The sequence below is a fragment of the Leptonychotes weddellii genome, chromosome 5, assembly GCF_054177405.1.
Source record: "Leptonychotes weddellii isolate Sample4059 chromosome 5, ASM5417740v2, whole genome shotgun sequence".
In the NCBI taxonomy this organism is placed as follows: domain Eukaryota; kingdom Metazoa; phylum Chordata; class Mammalia; order Carnivora; family Phocidae; genus Leptonychotes; species Leptonychotes weddellii.
This window is the reverse complement of record NC_138373.1, coordinates 150,479,248-150,493,034: the sequence shown is the minus strand read 5'-3', so window position 1 is coordinate 150,493,034 and position 13,787 is coordinate 150,479,248. Positions and strand designations below refer to the sequence as shown.

Sequence of the window (13,787 nt, the reverse complement as noted above, 5' to 3'; positions counted from 1 at the left end):
AACTACAGTGAAAACAAAGGTCATACTCAAAATTCATCACTTCCTAGTTATTTCACTGTATTTTATTATTGTCTATGCTCTTGAGGGTTTTTTTTGTTTTTTGTTTTTAAAGATTTTATTTTTAAGTATTCTCTACACCCAATGTGGGGCTGGAACTCACGACCCCGAGATCAAGAGTCGTGCGCTCCACCAACTGAGCCAGCCAGGCGCCCCTATGCTCTTGAGTTTATTTACGTCTTCTGTGTCTTGTCTGGTGGAAACGCTCTATAATTCTGTGCAGCACATGTATCTTCCCAATTCGCTGTTCAGGGACATCAGCCATAGTGGGAGTATTTACACCATGGAAATTGGTAAACATTACAGATCAGGGCTTGATTTATTGTATTGTTGATTGTCTGGACTTAAGCAAGGGATGAGAAAACACTAATAATGCAGATTAAACTTCCAAGTGCCAAATTTATGACCATCACACTGTAACTAGAACACAGACCTGGAGAAAATATTCTAAATAGAATATTCTCAAAAGAAAACTATTATCCAATTCGGCCAAGAAGTTACTCGTGATGTTGACCAAGTAAAGTTCTGACGTATGTCTTCTCATTTTACTCATTAACATGAACAAAACTGTCAACCAACATTTATGTTAGAACAATCCTCGTCTGCCAGTTGGCTGAGGATACAAGCATTCGGAAAAACCAGTGAAAGTATTCTGAGAAAAGTCAATTAGCTATAGATGGAATTCACAAGAAAAGCAATATATTTCGTATTTGTACACTGTGTCCTAAACCTCCTTTGTATCAGCAAAATTGATCAGTAATTATCAGTAAAATTAATCAGTAACATACGTTAGCCTGTATGTGCTTAACATACACACGTATTTTTCTGTCAAACCGTTTCCAGACAAGGCCAAACGTCCCCAGAGGAACAAAATCAGCCCTAGCTGAGAACCACTGTCCCGGGCAGGCCCAGCGTCCCACATCCTGCGGGCCCCCTGCTGCAGGGCCTTGGCCTGGCAGGCATGGGTGGGATTTCCCTGTGCTGAGGCAGTGACCCTGGGGGCCTGCCCGCTGGGGGCCCCACTCCCCACTGGCTCTCCTTCCCCAGGTGGTGTGGGAGAAGGGGTCCAAGTACAGAGTGTCCCAGGGGGGCTCACACACAGGCTCTGCAGTCAGCCGGAACCGAACTCAAATCCCACCTCTGACATCTGCAGCTCAGTTGACCTTGGGCAAGTCCCATAACCTCTCAGAGCTCAGTGGCTTGTCTGTAAAATGGGCACAGTGACCATGGCTACCTGCGGGGCACATTCGATGAGACGATGCAGATCAAATGCCTCACACGGGTTCTGCGACACTCCCAGAACATCAGCGGTTCTCTGAAACCTCGGCAACCAGAAGCCTGCCCGCAGCCCCCACCAAACAGCCCCTTGGCCTCACCTGCGAGATGTAGCCCGGGGGGACGTGGCTGTCCTCCTGGGACCTGGGTGCACCCTGAGGAGCCTCTCCCTGAAGACGCCATGCCTCCAGCTGAGCACGAAGAGACTGGACCTACAAGCGGATTTGGAGGCGGGGGGGGGTCAGTGGGAACCTGGAAGCCGGGAAGGGGGTGCTGGGAGGCAGTGAGGAGCTTTGGGTTTGAGCAGGGGAAGCAGCCTGTGGTGGAAATGCAGGCAAAGGGGACATTCCAGCTATTTCCTGGATGGCCAGGTCAGTGACCCAGGAGAACTTTGTCCCAGGGAAGACTAAACAGGTTTGGGAGCAGGACACTGTGGTCACAGACACTGATTACATTACGTAGTAGGTGGTCTCTGAGCCTCAGTTTCCCGTCAGTACAACTGCGACGAGGTCTACCCTCTGGACCATGAGACTGCTCAGAGGATTACATGAGCCAGTACAGGGAAACAAGGCCAGGATGAGGTACACAGAAGATGCTGAATAAGTGGTCTCTCCCTCCTCCTCCCTTCTCTGTGGTCGCTGAGGACAAAACTGAGAAGGAAAAAAAATGCCCCAAAACAAGAAACACCAAGGTCCAGGAAAGAAGATTCCAGTTCCTAAGAGTCTGAGGTACCAGACAGTGAATCAGGGGTGAGCTCCCCGTCACTGTAGGTATGCCAGATGAACGCCGCAGTGTGACTGCAGGCACAGGAGGGGCGCTGGCGGGGGGAGGGGGCTCCCGGAGGCCAGCGGTGATGCCTACCTCCTTCTCCAGGGCCTCGTGGCTGTCACCCGGAGGCCCCCGGCGCTCCCCGCGGCTTTGGTTGAGCAGGGCGGTGAGAGGCACCCGCTTGTTCTCCCGCAGGGGCAGCTTCTCCAGCTCCTGCCACTTCTTCTCAATCTCCTCACTGAGCCGGCTCTGCTGGTCCTCCGTCAGCGGGGCACCCAGGCCCCGGCGCGGCCCCTCGCCAGCCGCGGTCTCCGGGGGCCGGCTGTCCGTGGCCTCAAACCACCTGCGTCGCTCCTCGGAGCGCTGGGCCAGGTCCCGCTCGAGCTCCTCCTGCTTGGCCGGGCGGTCGAGGGTGCGGGCCGGGCCGCGGACCCGCTGCGGGGAGCCCTGCGTCAGCGGGGAGAGCTCCACGTAGTCCAGGGACGGCCGCTGCCCATCCGCCTTCCTCGGGCTGCCCCGACCGATGACCTCAGAGCCCCCCCGCTGCTCCCCGGCCTTCAGGGAGCCCTTCTGGGTGCTGCAGCCGTGCAGCGTGTTCTCCTTGTTGCAGTCCGAGAGCCTAGGGTGCCAGCAGAGCCTCGTCAGGCGGGAGGGAGTGAAGAGTCAAGCACTTCTGGAGCGCCACCCCTGGGCCGGGGCCCGGCGCCAGACCCCCATCTAGAGGTTCGGACTAGAGCTTCATCATTAGCAGACCCTGAGAAGCATCCCAGGGCCCACGCTGAGCAGCAGAGGCACCAGCAGAGCTGGGTTCCCGCTTTGGCCCCCAGGGACCTCATCTGTCACATGGGCCAACAATGCCTCTCACAGGACGAATGCGAGGACCAGGTGAGTAAAAGTGTGCAAAGCAAACAGAGCCCTTGGCCAATGGTGATCAAAGCGTTATTCCCAGCAGTGTGGTTTAAGACAAGGTCCGGGGCTCAAGGGGCTCACAGTGGGATAGGAAAGATGAGGTGACCAGTGACCTCTGGGTCCTCCCCTTCCTCCATTAGTAATAGCTGGGTACATCGCTGGCCGGCCAAAAACGACACCCCCCCAGCATCCCTTGCAGCTGTGTGGCCATGTGACTGCATTCCTCCGCCCAAGGGTGTGAGAGGTGGTTCCCTTTAAAGGACTGGGCATGCCCTGGCCTGGGTCCTGGCAGGGACTCCATGAGAACTGAGCCAGACACAAAGGTGTGAGTTGTGGGCCGCAGAGCTGCCCCGCCAGGTCTGGATCACACACCTCTGGATTGTTCTGGAGAGAGAAAGCAAGCTCTCCCTTATTTATGTCACTGTGTCTGGGGCTTCTTTGTTAGAGCGGCTGAGCCTACAGACTAACTGGAAGCCCAGCTGCAGAGTGCTCCGGAGTCCACAGAGCGCTTCCACGCACAGCCCTCCCACGAAGCAGACGTCATGCTCGGCATGACAGATGAGGAATCTGACACTCAGACAAGAAAGGCACTGGCCTGAGGGTGAACAGCCAAGGTACGGCCAAGTAGGGGGGCTCATGCTTAGGCCTCCCAGTACCACATGCCGTTCCTGCTGTCCAGCAGCTGCGATTCCCAGCCCCCACCGTGGGCGGCAAGGGTTTATACTGTGGGGAGTTCTGCCAGCAACTCACTCAGTCCTCCTCCCCTCCACGCACGGCGACCTCCAGCGGGGTGAGCTCCTCATCCAGACTACCTAACCACACCCTCTCCCCAACTCAGGCTCAGACACAGCTCCCACGGCTCGGAGATAATCAGCCACTAGCGGGGGCCTCTGACTCACTGGCATCTTCTCCGAAGAGTCAAGATCCCTCCCCCAATTTCAGGATGTGGGGGACTATAAAGGAATGGCAGTCAAACCACAGGTCCTCAAAGTATTTTCGGGTGAGTGCCAAGAATGCTCCTTGCTCTCTCTCCATTTTGTTGATGGAGAAACTGAGGCCCCGGAGGTACAGCCACAGGGCCCTCAGCTGGGTGCCAGAACCCCACTCAGGGATGCAGGGGTAGGTGCCTCCCTCAAGGTCCCAGTCCAGCTTGGCACATACTTGGTGACATCCGGGGCAGAGGTGGGTCGCACGGTCTTCCTCAGAGCCTCGATCCAGTTTCGCCGGATACCCGAGGTCATGGCCGACAAGGTGTAGATAGCATCCTTGGTCTGCAAGTCCACCCCACGGGCAGGTTGCCACACAGCCAGCTCCGCCCCCAGCCCGCTCCCTCACCACTGTGCACCCCAGGGAGGGTGGCCCTTTCCCCCCAAGTAGGGAACCTAAGGTCCTGCGCCTAGGGATGAGTGGAGGGTGCCAAAGCTCCCCTCCACCAGCTGGCTCTGAGATCTCCCCAACATTCCACCCTCCCTCCCCCACCAATGATCTCTGGGGCCTCCCCAGATAGGCCAGGTGTCGACGGCTCTAAGGACAGGGTCTCCAGGTCAATGAGTGACAGGAGCCAGTCACGAAGGCCATCACCGCCCCCCCCACCCAGCCCCGATGCCACCCCAGCTGCACGGCAGCTCACATGGATCTGGAAGCCGTAGTTTCGCTGCACCGCATACTCGGTGACGTCCGTACAGGAACGCAGGTCGATCTCGCCATCCAGCTCGTCGGCCTGCCGCAGGAAAGCCCACGATGGTCCACACCTTCCACTTCCCCGCTGGGCGCCCCCGGTCCCCTTCCAGGGCCCCCAGCACCTGATGGGGACAGGGAGCGTTCCCACTTGGTCTCACCTCCTCGGCGGTGGAGTCCCTGTAGTACTTAAGGCTTGAATCTGTCAGCACAAACCAATGCTTCTTCCACTGTGAAGGAGAGGTGGCAGTGAGCGAGGGGAGGGGGGCTGCGGTGAGGGCGGAGCGAAAGGGGGGTGTGTGCACCATTCTGCAGCCGTCCTGGGCGCTGCCAGGTCAACAGTAGGGCCCCAGCACCCTCTTCCACACCGCTGGTGGCTTGTGGGGGCAGGGGACAGAGCAGAGGCAGAAACTCCAGATCTGAAGCCCGGCCCCTCCAGGGGCAGCATCTGTGAAATGGGTTGACTTCTCAGTGCCTACACCTTCCCTTTCCTTCTGGGAGCCCTTCTCTCATGTGTTGACAGTCCCGTAGCCCTCTTGACCCTCTCCATCGGGATCACCAAGGCTCCTACTAGTAACCCCCTCCAGTACAGACCAGGAAGGGGTTGTGACCTGTGTAACGTCATTTGCCTAGCAAGTCAGGGAGCAGAACTTTGCACGTCTTTTCCCCCAGGCCCCTCTGGATCACCTCAGTAGCCAAGGACAAGGGACCCAGAGTGGACTGGAAGGTGGCCTGGGGGTGATGTCTGAGCGCTGGTCCCATTGCTCCTTGAGCTAGGTGCTGGTTACACATGTGTTCAGCTTGTGAGAACGTTCTCCGCACATTTATGATTTGGGCCCCTTTCTGCAGCACCTCTCTGCTCCAGCTGGGGTTAGGTCGGCAGGCCACAGAGGGGAGGGCAGGGGTGCCAGAACAGCTTGATATTAAATATGCCAAGCTCAGCCCACCTCTGGGCTTCTGGACATTCACTGGAATGCCAGTCGAGGTCCACCCACTCCCAGGGTCAGCACATGCCACCCAGTCCTCAGCCCTCCTGGGTCTCTCCCACATCACCAAACTCTATTCACTTTATTCTAAATACTTAGTTTTCTTTCCTCAAGAAGATGGCAAGTTTTCAAGGATGTGGCAGAATGACACTTGCAACTTCTTTCCACATGGCCTCCCCTAAGAAATAGGTTAGCATCCAAGAGACCTAGGTTATAATTATTTTATCCCTTGCTGGCTGTGTGTCTTCGATCGGGTATCTCGACCTCTCTGAGCTTCATTTTTCTGACTTGTCAAGTAGGGCTGATAAGAAGTCCCTAAGCCTTCTTGGGAGGTTAGAAGTGTCTATCCCTGCCTTGTATGTTTCTCGTGGCACTTAGCATAGGGTCAAGCACTAGGTTACTGGGGATCGTCCTAAGAGTGGCCCGGGTTGCCACTCGGGACCTCAACTGTCCCTCTACAAAGCAGGGCAGGGCTTCTGTGCCAAATGGTCTCTTTGGCCCTTGCAGCCTAATCTATGATGGCTGAGACAGGAGCCAGATGGAGTTCCATGGCCTTAGGCAGCCCAAGTTCTAGGCCTGGGTCTACCGAAGGGGCTACTAGGCCCAAAGAGATGGAAGCTCTGTGGGCCTGTCCCCTGCCTGTGTGCACCAAGGGGCTGGGCTGGCTGAACTCCCAGGGCCCTTCCAGTGTGGACATTCCAAAACCCTGCGAAAGAAGATGAGTAGCGGCCAGTTCTGGGTGGGGCCCATCATCTCTGCCCTCCAGAGACCCTGGGTGGGGAGGCTGGGAAGGGTCACTGGCAGGGTTCCAGGCCTTGTGTGAGCCTGGAGCGCAGCCACCAGAGGACCAGCGAGCAGGCAGCAGGAACGGAAGGCTGTGGGCTGGAGGGAATAAAACATGTGGGTAGGAAACACAATGAGATTCCCTTTGGCTCTGAGCCCTCCCCAGCATGCGGGCTGCACGCAGACCTGAGCCACGGACGCATGCAGGACAGAGCGGGGAGCCGTCCCCTCCCAGGCTGAGCAGGCAGGAAGCCAGCTCCAGCTCCCAGACTCCAGCCAGCCTGGCAGCTGAATGGGCAGAGAGGCCACTGTCCCTCCTGGTTCTAAGGATGGACACATTAGAGAAAGGGAAGGGTTATTAGCTGAGCTCTGGCAGGGACCCTACACGGCTCAGCCTCTCCGACCCTGCTGTCCACCCTGGAAAGAATCGTCATGATCCATCATGCCTATTCCATAGATGTGGTTCCTGAGGCCAGAGGAAGCTGTGGCTCGACTGTGGAGCCCCAGGCTGGTGAGACTTCAAAGCCAATGCTCTGAGGCCCACTTCGGGGGCGCGGGAGAGGTTCCTGCATGGCTGAGTCTTTGGGAATCTGTAATGTCTCAGGCCAGCTGATCTCTCTGAGCCCTCCCACCCCAGACCCTCAGACCCAGCCAGCATCATCAAGAGGCAAGAGGGCCGAGGGGCTCTCGGTGACACGAGGGGATGGGGTGTAGGGCGTGAGGGGCTAGGAGGCCTCTACTCCTGCTGCCCTACATGCCTACAGACTGTTCCAGCAGCCTGAGATGACTGTAGCCTCTGCCTTTCCACCCCCACAGCCCAAGGCCCACTGCGACGGCACAAGAAACGCCCGCACTCAGGGTGCCCACTCTGGGCCCACCTGGGTCTCCTCCACTCAGAGGCCAGGCTCTCCAGAAGCCTAGACAAGCCGTGTTAGCAGCTCAGCCTGCTGGGCTGCCCCCAGGGACCTGCTGGGGTACTGAAGCTGCCCAGGCCAACCCGTCCCCTCTTGTTAGAGCCCTCCTACCTCTCCAGGCTCGTCCAAGATTGACATCCATCCCTTCTTGAAGTTGAGCAGATCGGGCTGTGGGAAGATGAGGAGGCAGGTGATTTAGGCCTGGTGGAGAGCCAACCAGGACTGCACCCATCCTGCCCCCGAGTCCTGTGAGACTGGGTTTCTGGGGAGCCAGGAGAGGGGGGCTGAGGGCCCAGGTAAGCCCCAAATGAAGGCAGCCTCCCCAGCCACTGAGGCAGCCTTGGCCCCTTTCCCCAACAATCTCTGAGAGCCAAGAGGGTAGGCAGGGTGACTGGCACATCCACCATAGATGTCCAGGCTCCCCTCCCACCAGCCTACCTCCTCACCGAAGAGTGGGAGAGAAGGGCCAGAAGGGCTCTGCCTATAGAGATCCCAGAGAGCTCTGAGAACAGCTTGAACCAGCAGGGCTGAGCAAACTGTCCCGTTCCTCTCACTGACGAGGCCAGGAGGCCCACCAGGAAAACGCCCTAATGCCCCCGCTCATCCCCCACTCACTGATCCTCCTGTGTTCCAACCAGCCCTGCCCTTTCCTTGCTTCCTGGAGACCCTGAAAGATGGAGCCAGGCCCAGGCTGGGGTCAGAGATCCTCTGGTGCCCTCCAGATCTCTGGAAGGGCCAGGAAGATGGGACCTCAGTCCTGGCAAGCCCTACCTGCCGGGTGCTGCTCAGGGGGGCGCGGGCCCGGGGTCTGGGGGCTCCCAGCTGCAGCATGTTCCACAGAGGCCTGTGAGCTAGGTACCACACACCACCACCCCCTCCCCGGGCCTAGATGAAGCAGCTACTCATCTGGGCATTTTCTCTGGCCATGCCCATCTGGTGGGCTCCAGCCCCCAGACCCTCCCAGCCCACGGGCAGACTTCTCGCTCGTCTAAGTCCTGGTCCCCTCAGCACAGTGTCAGCTTCTGCCCACTGGCAGGGAGGAGAGCGGGGCGGGCCGGGCTGCGGGCAGGGAGGAGGCTGCCACCTGTTGCCATGGCCCTGAGCCCACCTATCAGCGCCACATCACAGCCTCACCAGGCCAAGGTGTCTGGTTGCGTGGAAGGAGCCTGCGGCATGGCTCAGTGGGGTGGGCAACAGAGACAGCAGCTGGAGACCAGAGCCACCAGAGCTGGCCACCTCCCCTGACCTGCCTTCCTCCCCATTCTCCTCTTCCGCAGGTGGGGGAAGTGGCCTAATAGGGGCTTGGGCCAGCAGCCTGGACATCCAGAGCCATCCAGGGCCCAGGCTGTGGGGCCAGAGTCCCTGAATCTCAGCAGGCCAGCAGCCCCACCCCTGCATGGAGGCCCCTCCCTGCATACCTGTCTGAGGGAGGGGACCCAGGCTCTGCTCAGAGCTGGGAAACGCTGGGGCTGTTTCCGCTGTCTCTCTCCATTCGTCCTTACCATGCTCCCCACAAGTGCCAGAGGCTGCTTAGGGTGGTCCCAAGCTAAGACTGAAGACCGGCAGCTACGCCTGGGGCCACCAAATCACCTGGGTGACCTCCATTCAGACAGGGACCTCCAGTGACCCCAAGGCCAGGCACAATGTGACTAGGCCTCAGCAAAAACCTGCTGAATAAATATTACCCTCCTTTACCTTCCTGGTCTAAATTCCTGTGCTTTGGGGGCCGTCTCCACCCCCACCCCCTGGCCCTGAGAAGCCAGGCTATCCAGGATGGCCCACAGAGCTGGCATTGCTGTGCTGGTCCGGGGGAAAGCTCCTGGGAAGGTACGAGTGGACAACCCAGCCCACCAAACTGGGCCAGGGCTGGGAGATCAGCTATAGGCTTCCAGGGGTGAGCAAGGGCTCCCCAACTAGAATGAAAGGCTGGGACCCCAAGGGCTGCCTGGAAAGCAGAGGGTGGGGTGGAGGTAGTGCGGCGGGGGAGGACATCACATCCCCTCCCTGAGCCCTGGCTGCCTAATGTGGCAAATGATGGGGGGATGGGTTCTGCCCTCCCCCAAGCTTTGTGAGAGGGCTGAACGAGCTATACATGGAGAAGCTCAGTGACCCTCTGGAAGCTGGTACAAACATGCTGCACGCCATGTCGGGTGCTAGATGGCACACCGACCTTAGGGGGAGGAGGCTGCCAATGTGAGATTTTAAATCCGCTGACAGGGAAGGTCCTGCAGTAACCTGGGAACCCCTGTTCAGGGTCAAAAGGTCTGCTAGCTTAAACCTCTCATGCTGTACCTTCCCACATGGCCTCTAGGGCCCAGCCACCCTTCCTCCACCTGAGGAAGCTCACCTGCCCTTTGTCCCTCCAGGAGTACTGACCAGCTCTCTCCTCCTTTTGGTCACGGCCACGGCCACAGGTCAGCACTGCCTCCCACCTGCCTAGACCACTGACACAGCCCCCTCTAAGCACATGCTTGGCAGGTGGACCCCCTAAAAAGGCCTAATGTCACAAGTCTGCTTCAAACCTCCAGGGATGGCTCCAGGGGGCTTCAAAACAAGGCCCAGCTGCCTGACGGCACAAAAGCCTCAGCTCAGCCTTCCAGCCTGGCCTCCCCCTTGCATAGGGAACCCCATTTTTATATCATCACCACATATGCTCTCTGATCCTCAACACATCAGGACTCCAGGCCCTCCACACCAGCCCATGTCCTCTGCTTAAATACTAGGCTTCCTCCTCCACCGGGAACCAGGCAAACCCTAACTCATGCCTTAAGACCCAGCTTAGGGATGCCTGGGTGGCTCAGTCGGTTAAGCGTCTGCCTTCGGCTCGGGTCGTGATCCCAGGGTCCTGGGATCGAGTCCCGCATCGGGCTCCCCACTCTGCGGGGAGCCTGCTTCTCCCTCTGCCTCTGCCTCTCTCTCTCTCATGAATAAATAAATAAAAATCTTAAAAAAAAAAAAAAGACCCAGCTTAATTGCCACCTCCGAGGCCCCTTTCCCAGTACACACCACACCCCAGCCAGCCACCTTCCCACAGCCTCTGGGGCATTTGTGATGATCTTGAAGCCATTCACTTATCCCTCACAGGCTAGAGTAAAAGCAACTCACTGTTAGGGACATGTGCTGTTCACCCTCCAGGACCAAGGGGCTAAGGGAATGTTTGTTGAAAAACATTTTTTTTTTTTTTTAAAGCACCAGGCACTGTTTTAGGCCAGGAAATCAGCTGCGAAGGGGAGATGTGGCCCCTGCCCTGGTGGAACTCAGGAAACAGACAGACAGTAAACAAGTGGACAGGTATATAATTTGATGCCAGGCAGTGGCTAGGCCAGGAGGCTCCAAGGGCAGGGCTACACCGGGCTAAGGCTAAAGGAGGTAGAGCAGATCTGGACTCCAGGCCCAGCTTCCCGAAGCCTTTAAACATTTACCCATTCACAGCAGCTTTACCACTTGTTCCCTCCAGATATGAGCTCAGGGCTGGGGTCAGGAGAGAGGAAAAGGGTGTGAAGAAGACACAGGAGGGACACCAGGCTGGGGCAGGCTCAGGCATGAAGGCAGCCACAATGAACCCAGCAAACACTGTCAGTGGTGATCATGAGCCTCCTCTCTGCTCCAAAACCTTTCTTGGCTCCCCAGTGCCCCCGACCAAAGTCCAAACTGCTCCTCCTGACCTTCGAGGCCCTCCTTTCCAGGCCCTCTTTCTATCTTCTCACCCTTCCCCAAACATGACCAGGGTGTGTGTATCTACACTGTTCCTTCCCACTAGTCCATTTCCACCTGACCAAGTCCTCCAATAAGAGGAGGGTGTCTTCCTTTGGAAGCCCCCAGCCACCACAGGGATATGCTGTCCCTCCTCCAAATGCCCCCACAGGCTGCTTGGAGCAGCCTTACCCTTGTTCACCATGCGCTTCCTCAAGAGAGGCAACAGTGTACATTTCTTATCTAGCCCCAGAGAGAAAGCTGGGGCTGATCTTGCTACAAATACTGGCTCAGCCAGGGCCCAGCTATGTCACCTGGGGCATGTTACTTCCCCTCTCTACACCTCAGTGTTCTCATCTGTTAGATGGGAAGTTATAATCAACCTTAAAGGATCAACTCTGGTAATGTGAAAGGGCCCAGTTCAGGATCTGGCAGGCACCCAGTAGGCAATGCAACCACCCTCCCCGGGGCCTGGGGGCCGGGGAGCATGGGGTGGGTAGCCAGGACACTGACTCAGCTCCTCCCCTCACATCCCTCTCCGCTCACTGACCAAAGGGAGGCTGCTGACGACAGGAAGAGCCAGCAGGGAGGTGGCAGGATGTGCGGAGGCCGAGGAAGTCCAAGCAGCGGCCAGGTCATCACACTCACAGAGGCAGGGACCCTTCGGGCCAACCCCCAGCAGCCCAGCCCACTTCTTGTCAGGGTCTCCACGGATGTGCGCATGCGCAGACACACCCTGCTCAACTCCATCACCCCACCCCCCCTAGGCTGTCAGAGCCTCCCTAAGGCGCCAGCCAGAAACCAAAAGCAGCCCCGCCCCTCCCTTCCAGAACATCATGGTCAAGGGGCCAGACTGACCTGGAAAGAGGCTACTCCTTCCTTTACGCTCAGGGTAACCTAGGGCAACTCACCACCACCCCTTCCCCAGGCCTCAGTTTATCCAACTGTGAAATGGGAATAATGGTGAACTCGGCTGTGGAGCCCAATATGATCATTAAGGCACAGGTATTGATGTGACTTGGGCAGTGTTCATTCCCAAGAGAAAGACAAATCTCTGCCATCGTGTCCCCCACCTCACTCGTGGGCTTGCCCACCCAAGGCCTCAGCGCCGCTGCGAAGCGGGAAGCCCGACAGAACACGGCATCGCTCCGCTTCAGAAATCCCAGGACGGGCTCCCGGACAGGGTGCGACGGGACGGCCCCTTCTCACCCACACAACCTCCGGCTAGCGCCCACGCGGGTAGGCAGCCCTCCCAGGACTGGCTCTGGGCGACCCATTCGAGCCGGGGAGCGCCTCTCCAGCCCCAGGCGACACCCCAGACCAGGCCCATCCCCGTTCCTCCCACTGCCCGGAGCCCTGGGAGTCCCTACGGGTCCAGCAGTTTGGGAATCAGGTCAGGTCTTCACCAAGGGGGCTGGAGGAGAGGTGGGAAAGGGCCATCCGAAATCGTCCGTGACTGGTCCCACAGAAGTTGCGGAGGGGCGGGGGGGAAGGGGCTGCCCAGGACAGGGAGTTCTCATTTCCTCGGGGTCGCTCTGGCTCCCGGCCCGGAAAGGTGAGGAGGAGGCTGGGGGAAGTTGAGGCAGGATGGTCGCCCTGTCTTCCGGCCGAGACCTCCTCTCGCCGCCGGGAAGTGAAGGGGTGCCCAGGAGGGGAGCGGCTCGGCTCTGGCTCGGGCCGTCGCTCTCCTCCGGGCCTGGGGCGCAGAGGGGCTGCCCCGGGGGGGGGCACTCACCGTCATGGCGGCGCCCCGGGGCGGTGGGAGCAGGAGGCAGGAAGGTGGAAAGGGCTCTCGGACCGGGCTCAGCAGCGCGGGAATCCCGCCGCCGCCGCCGCCCCTCTCGGCCGCCCGCCGCCGCTCCTCCGGCCCTTCCCTTCCCCGGCGCTGCCCCGGCCCCTTCCATCCGCCCATAAAACTTTTTTTTTTTCAAACTTCCTGGGAGGACCCGGGAGGGCCAATGGGCGGCGGGGAAGCCGGGACAAACAGCGGCGGGGGCCGCGGGCGGACCAATGGGAGCGCGGGCCGGGCCGGGGGCGGGGCCTGCCGCGACGGGACGGGCGCGCGAGGGCGGGCGGGGCGGGCGGATGGGGGCGGAGGGAATCGAGGGTCGGGCTTCGGCCGCCGGCGCGCTGGGAGGAAGGAAGGACCCAGTGTGCAGGTGACTCGGTCGGGCCCCGGCGCGGGAGTGTAGGGCGGGGGCGGCCGGGTGTGGCACCTAGTCGCCCTGCTATGGCTCCCGCGAGCCGCCGGACGGAGCGGTGAGTCCACTAAGGGCTCGGCGCGTCGGTTGACTGAGACGTGGGCAGTGCACCCAGTACTAACAGTTCAGCGGGTCCCACTCGCCGAGACCCGCTCGTTACCTGTGTAACCTAATTTCGGCCTCACCACAGACCTGACGGGGAGGTGTCCCTGTCCCCATTTTACTAATGAGAAAACAGGCTCAGAGAGGTGAGTCGACTTGCCCAAGGTCACAGTAAGAAGGGACGGGATTCCGAGCACGTAATCTAAGCCCAAAGCGAGTTCTGGAATGGTAGGGTATTCCCCAAATGGCTCCTGCTCACAAGCCGGTCTTTCTCGGCTTAAGAACCCCATTTTGGGATCTTGGGTGTTTCTCACATTCCCAGCACTTGGCAGGTTGTAAGAGGCCTTTTGCCTGCAGCTCATCTGAGCCTCGCAGCAGAGGAGGGACTTTGGTTGAGTGTGTTGAAAATGCAGTGGTAGCTT

The 13,787-nt window shown here is 58.8% G+C and overlaps 1 protein-coding gene across 3 annotated transcripts in view; it reads right to left on the bottom strand.

The window, feature by feature from the left end:
• TRIOBP (TRIO and F-actin binding protein) overlaps positions 1–13,787 on the bottom strand; it is a 54,099-nt gene that overhangs the window by 10,324 nt on the left and 29,988 nt on the right. Inside the window, exons 1-8 of one of the 3 annotated variants that reach the window (XM_031036296.2) lie at positions 12,798–12,989; positions 7,481–7,537; positions 4,848–4,916; positions 4,640–4,729; positions 4,171–4,280; positions 2,194–2,719; positions 1,434–1,544; positions 358–1,291 (exon numbers count right to left, since the gene is read on the bottom strand). In XM_031036296.2, the coding sequence (XP_030892156.1) occupies positions 1,250–1,291; positions 1,434–1,544; positions 2,194–2,719; positions 4,171–4,280; positions 4,640–4,729; positions 4,848–4,916; positions 7,481–7,537; positions 12,798–12,974 (1,182 nt within the window). In that variant the 5' untranslated portion in view covers positions 12,975–12,989 and the 3' untranslated portion in view covers positions 358–1,249. Of the gene's footprint in view, positions 1–357; positions 1,292–1,433; positions 1,545–2,193; positions 2,720–4,170; positions 4,281–4,639; positions 4,730–4,847; positions 4,917–7,480; positions 7,538–12,797; positions 12,990–13,787 lie in introns of those variants that run through there. The other 2 variants (XM_081822428.1, XM_081822430.1) reach the window with 2 other exon arrangements.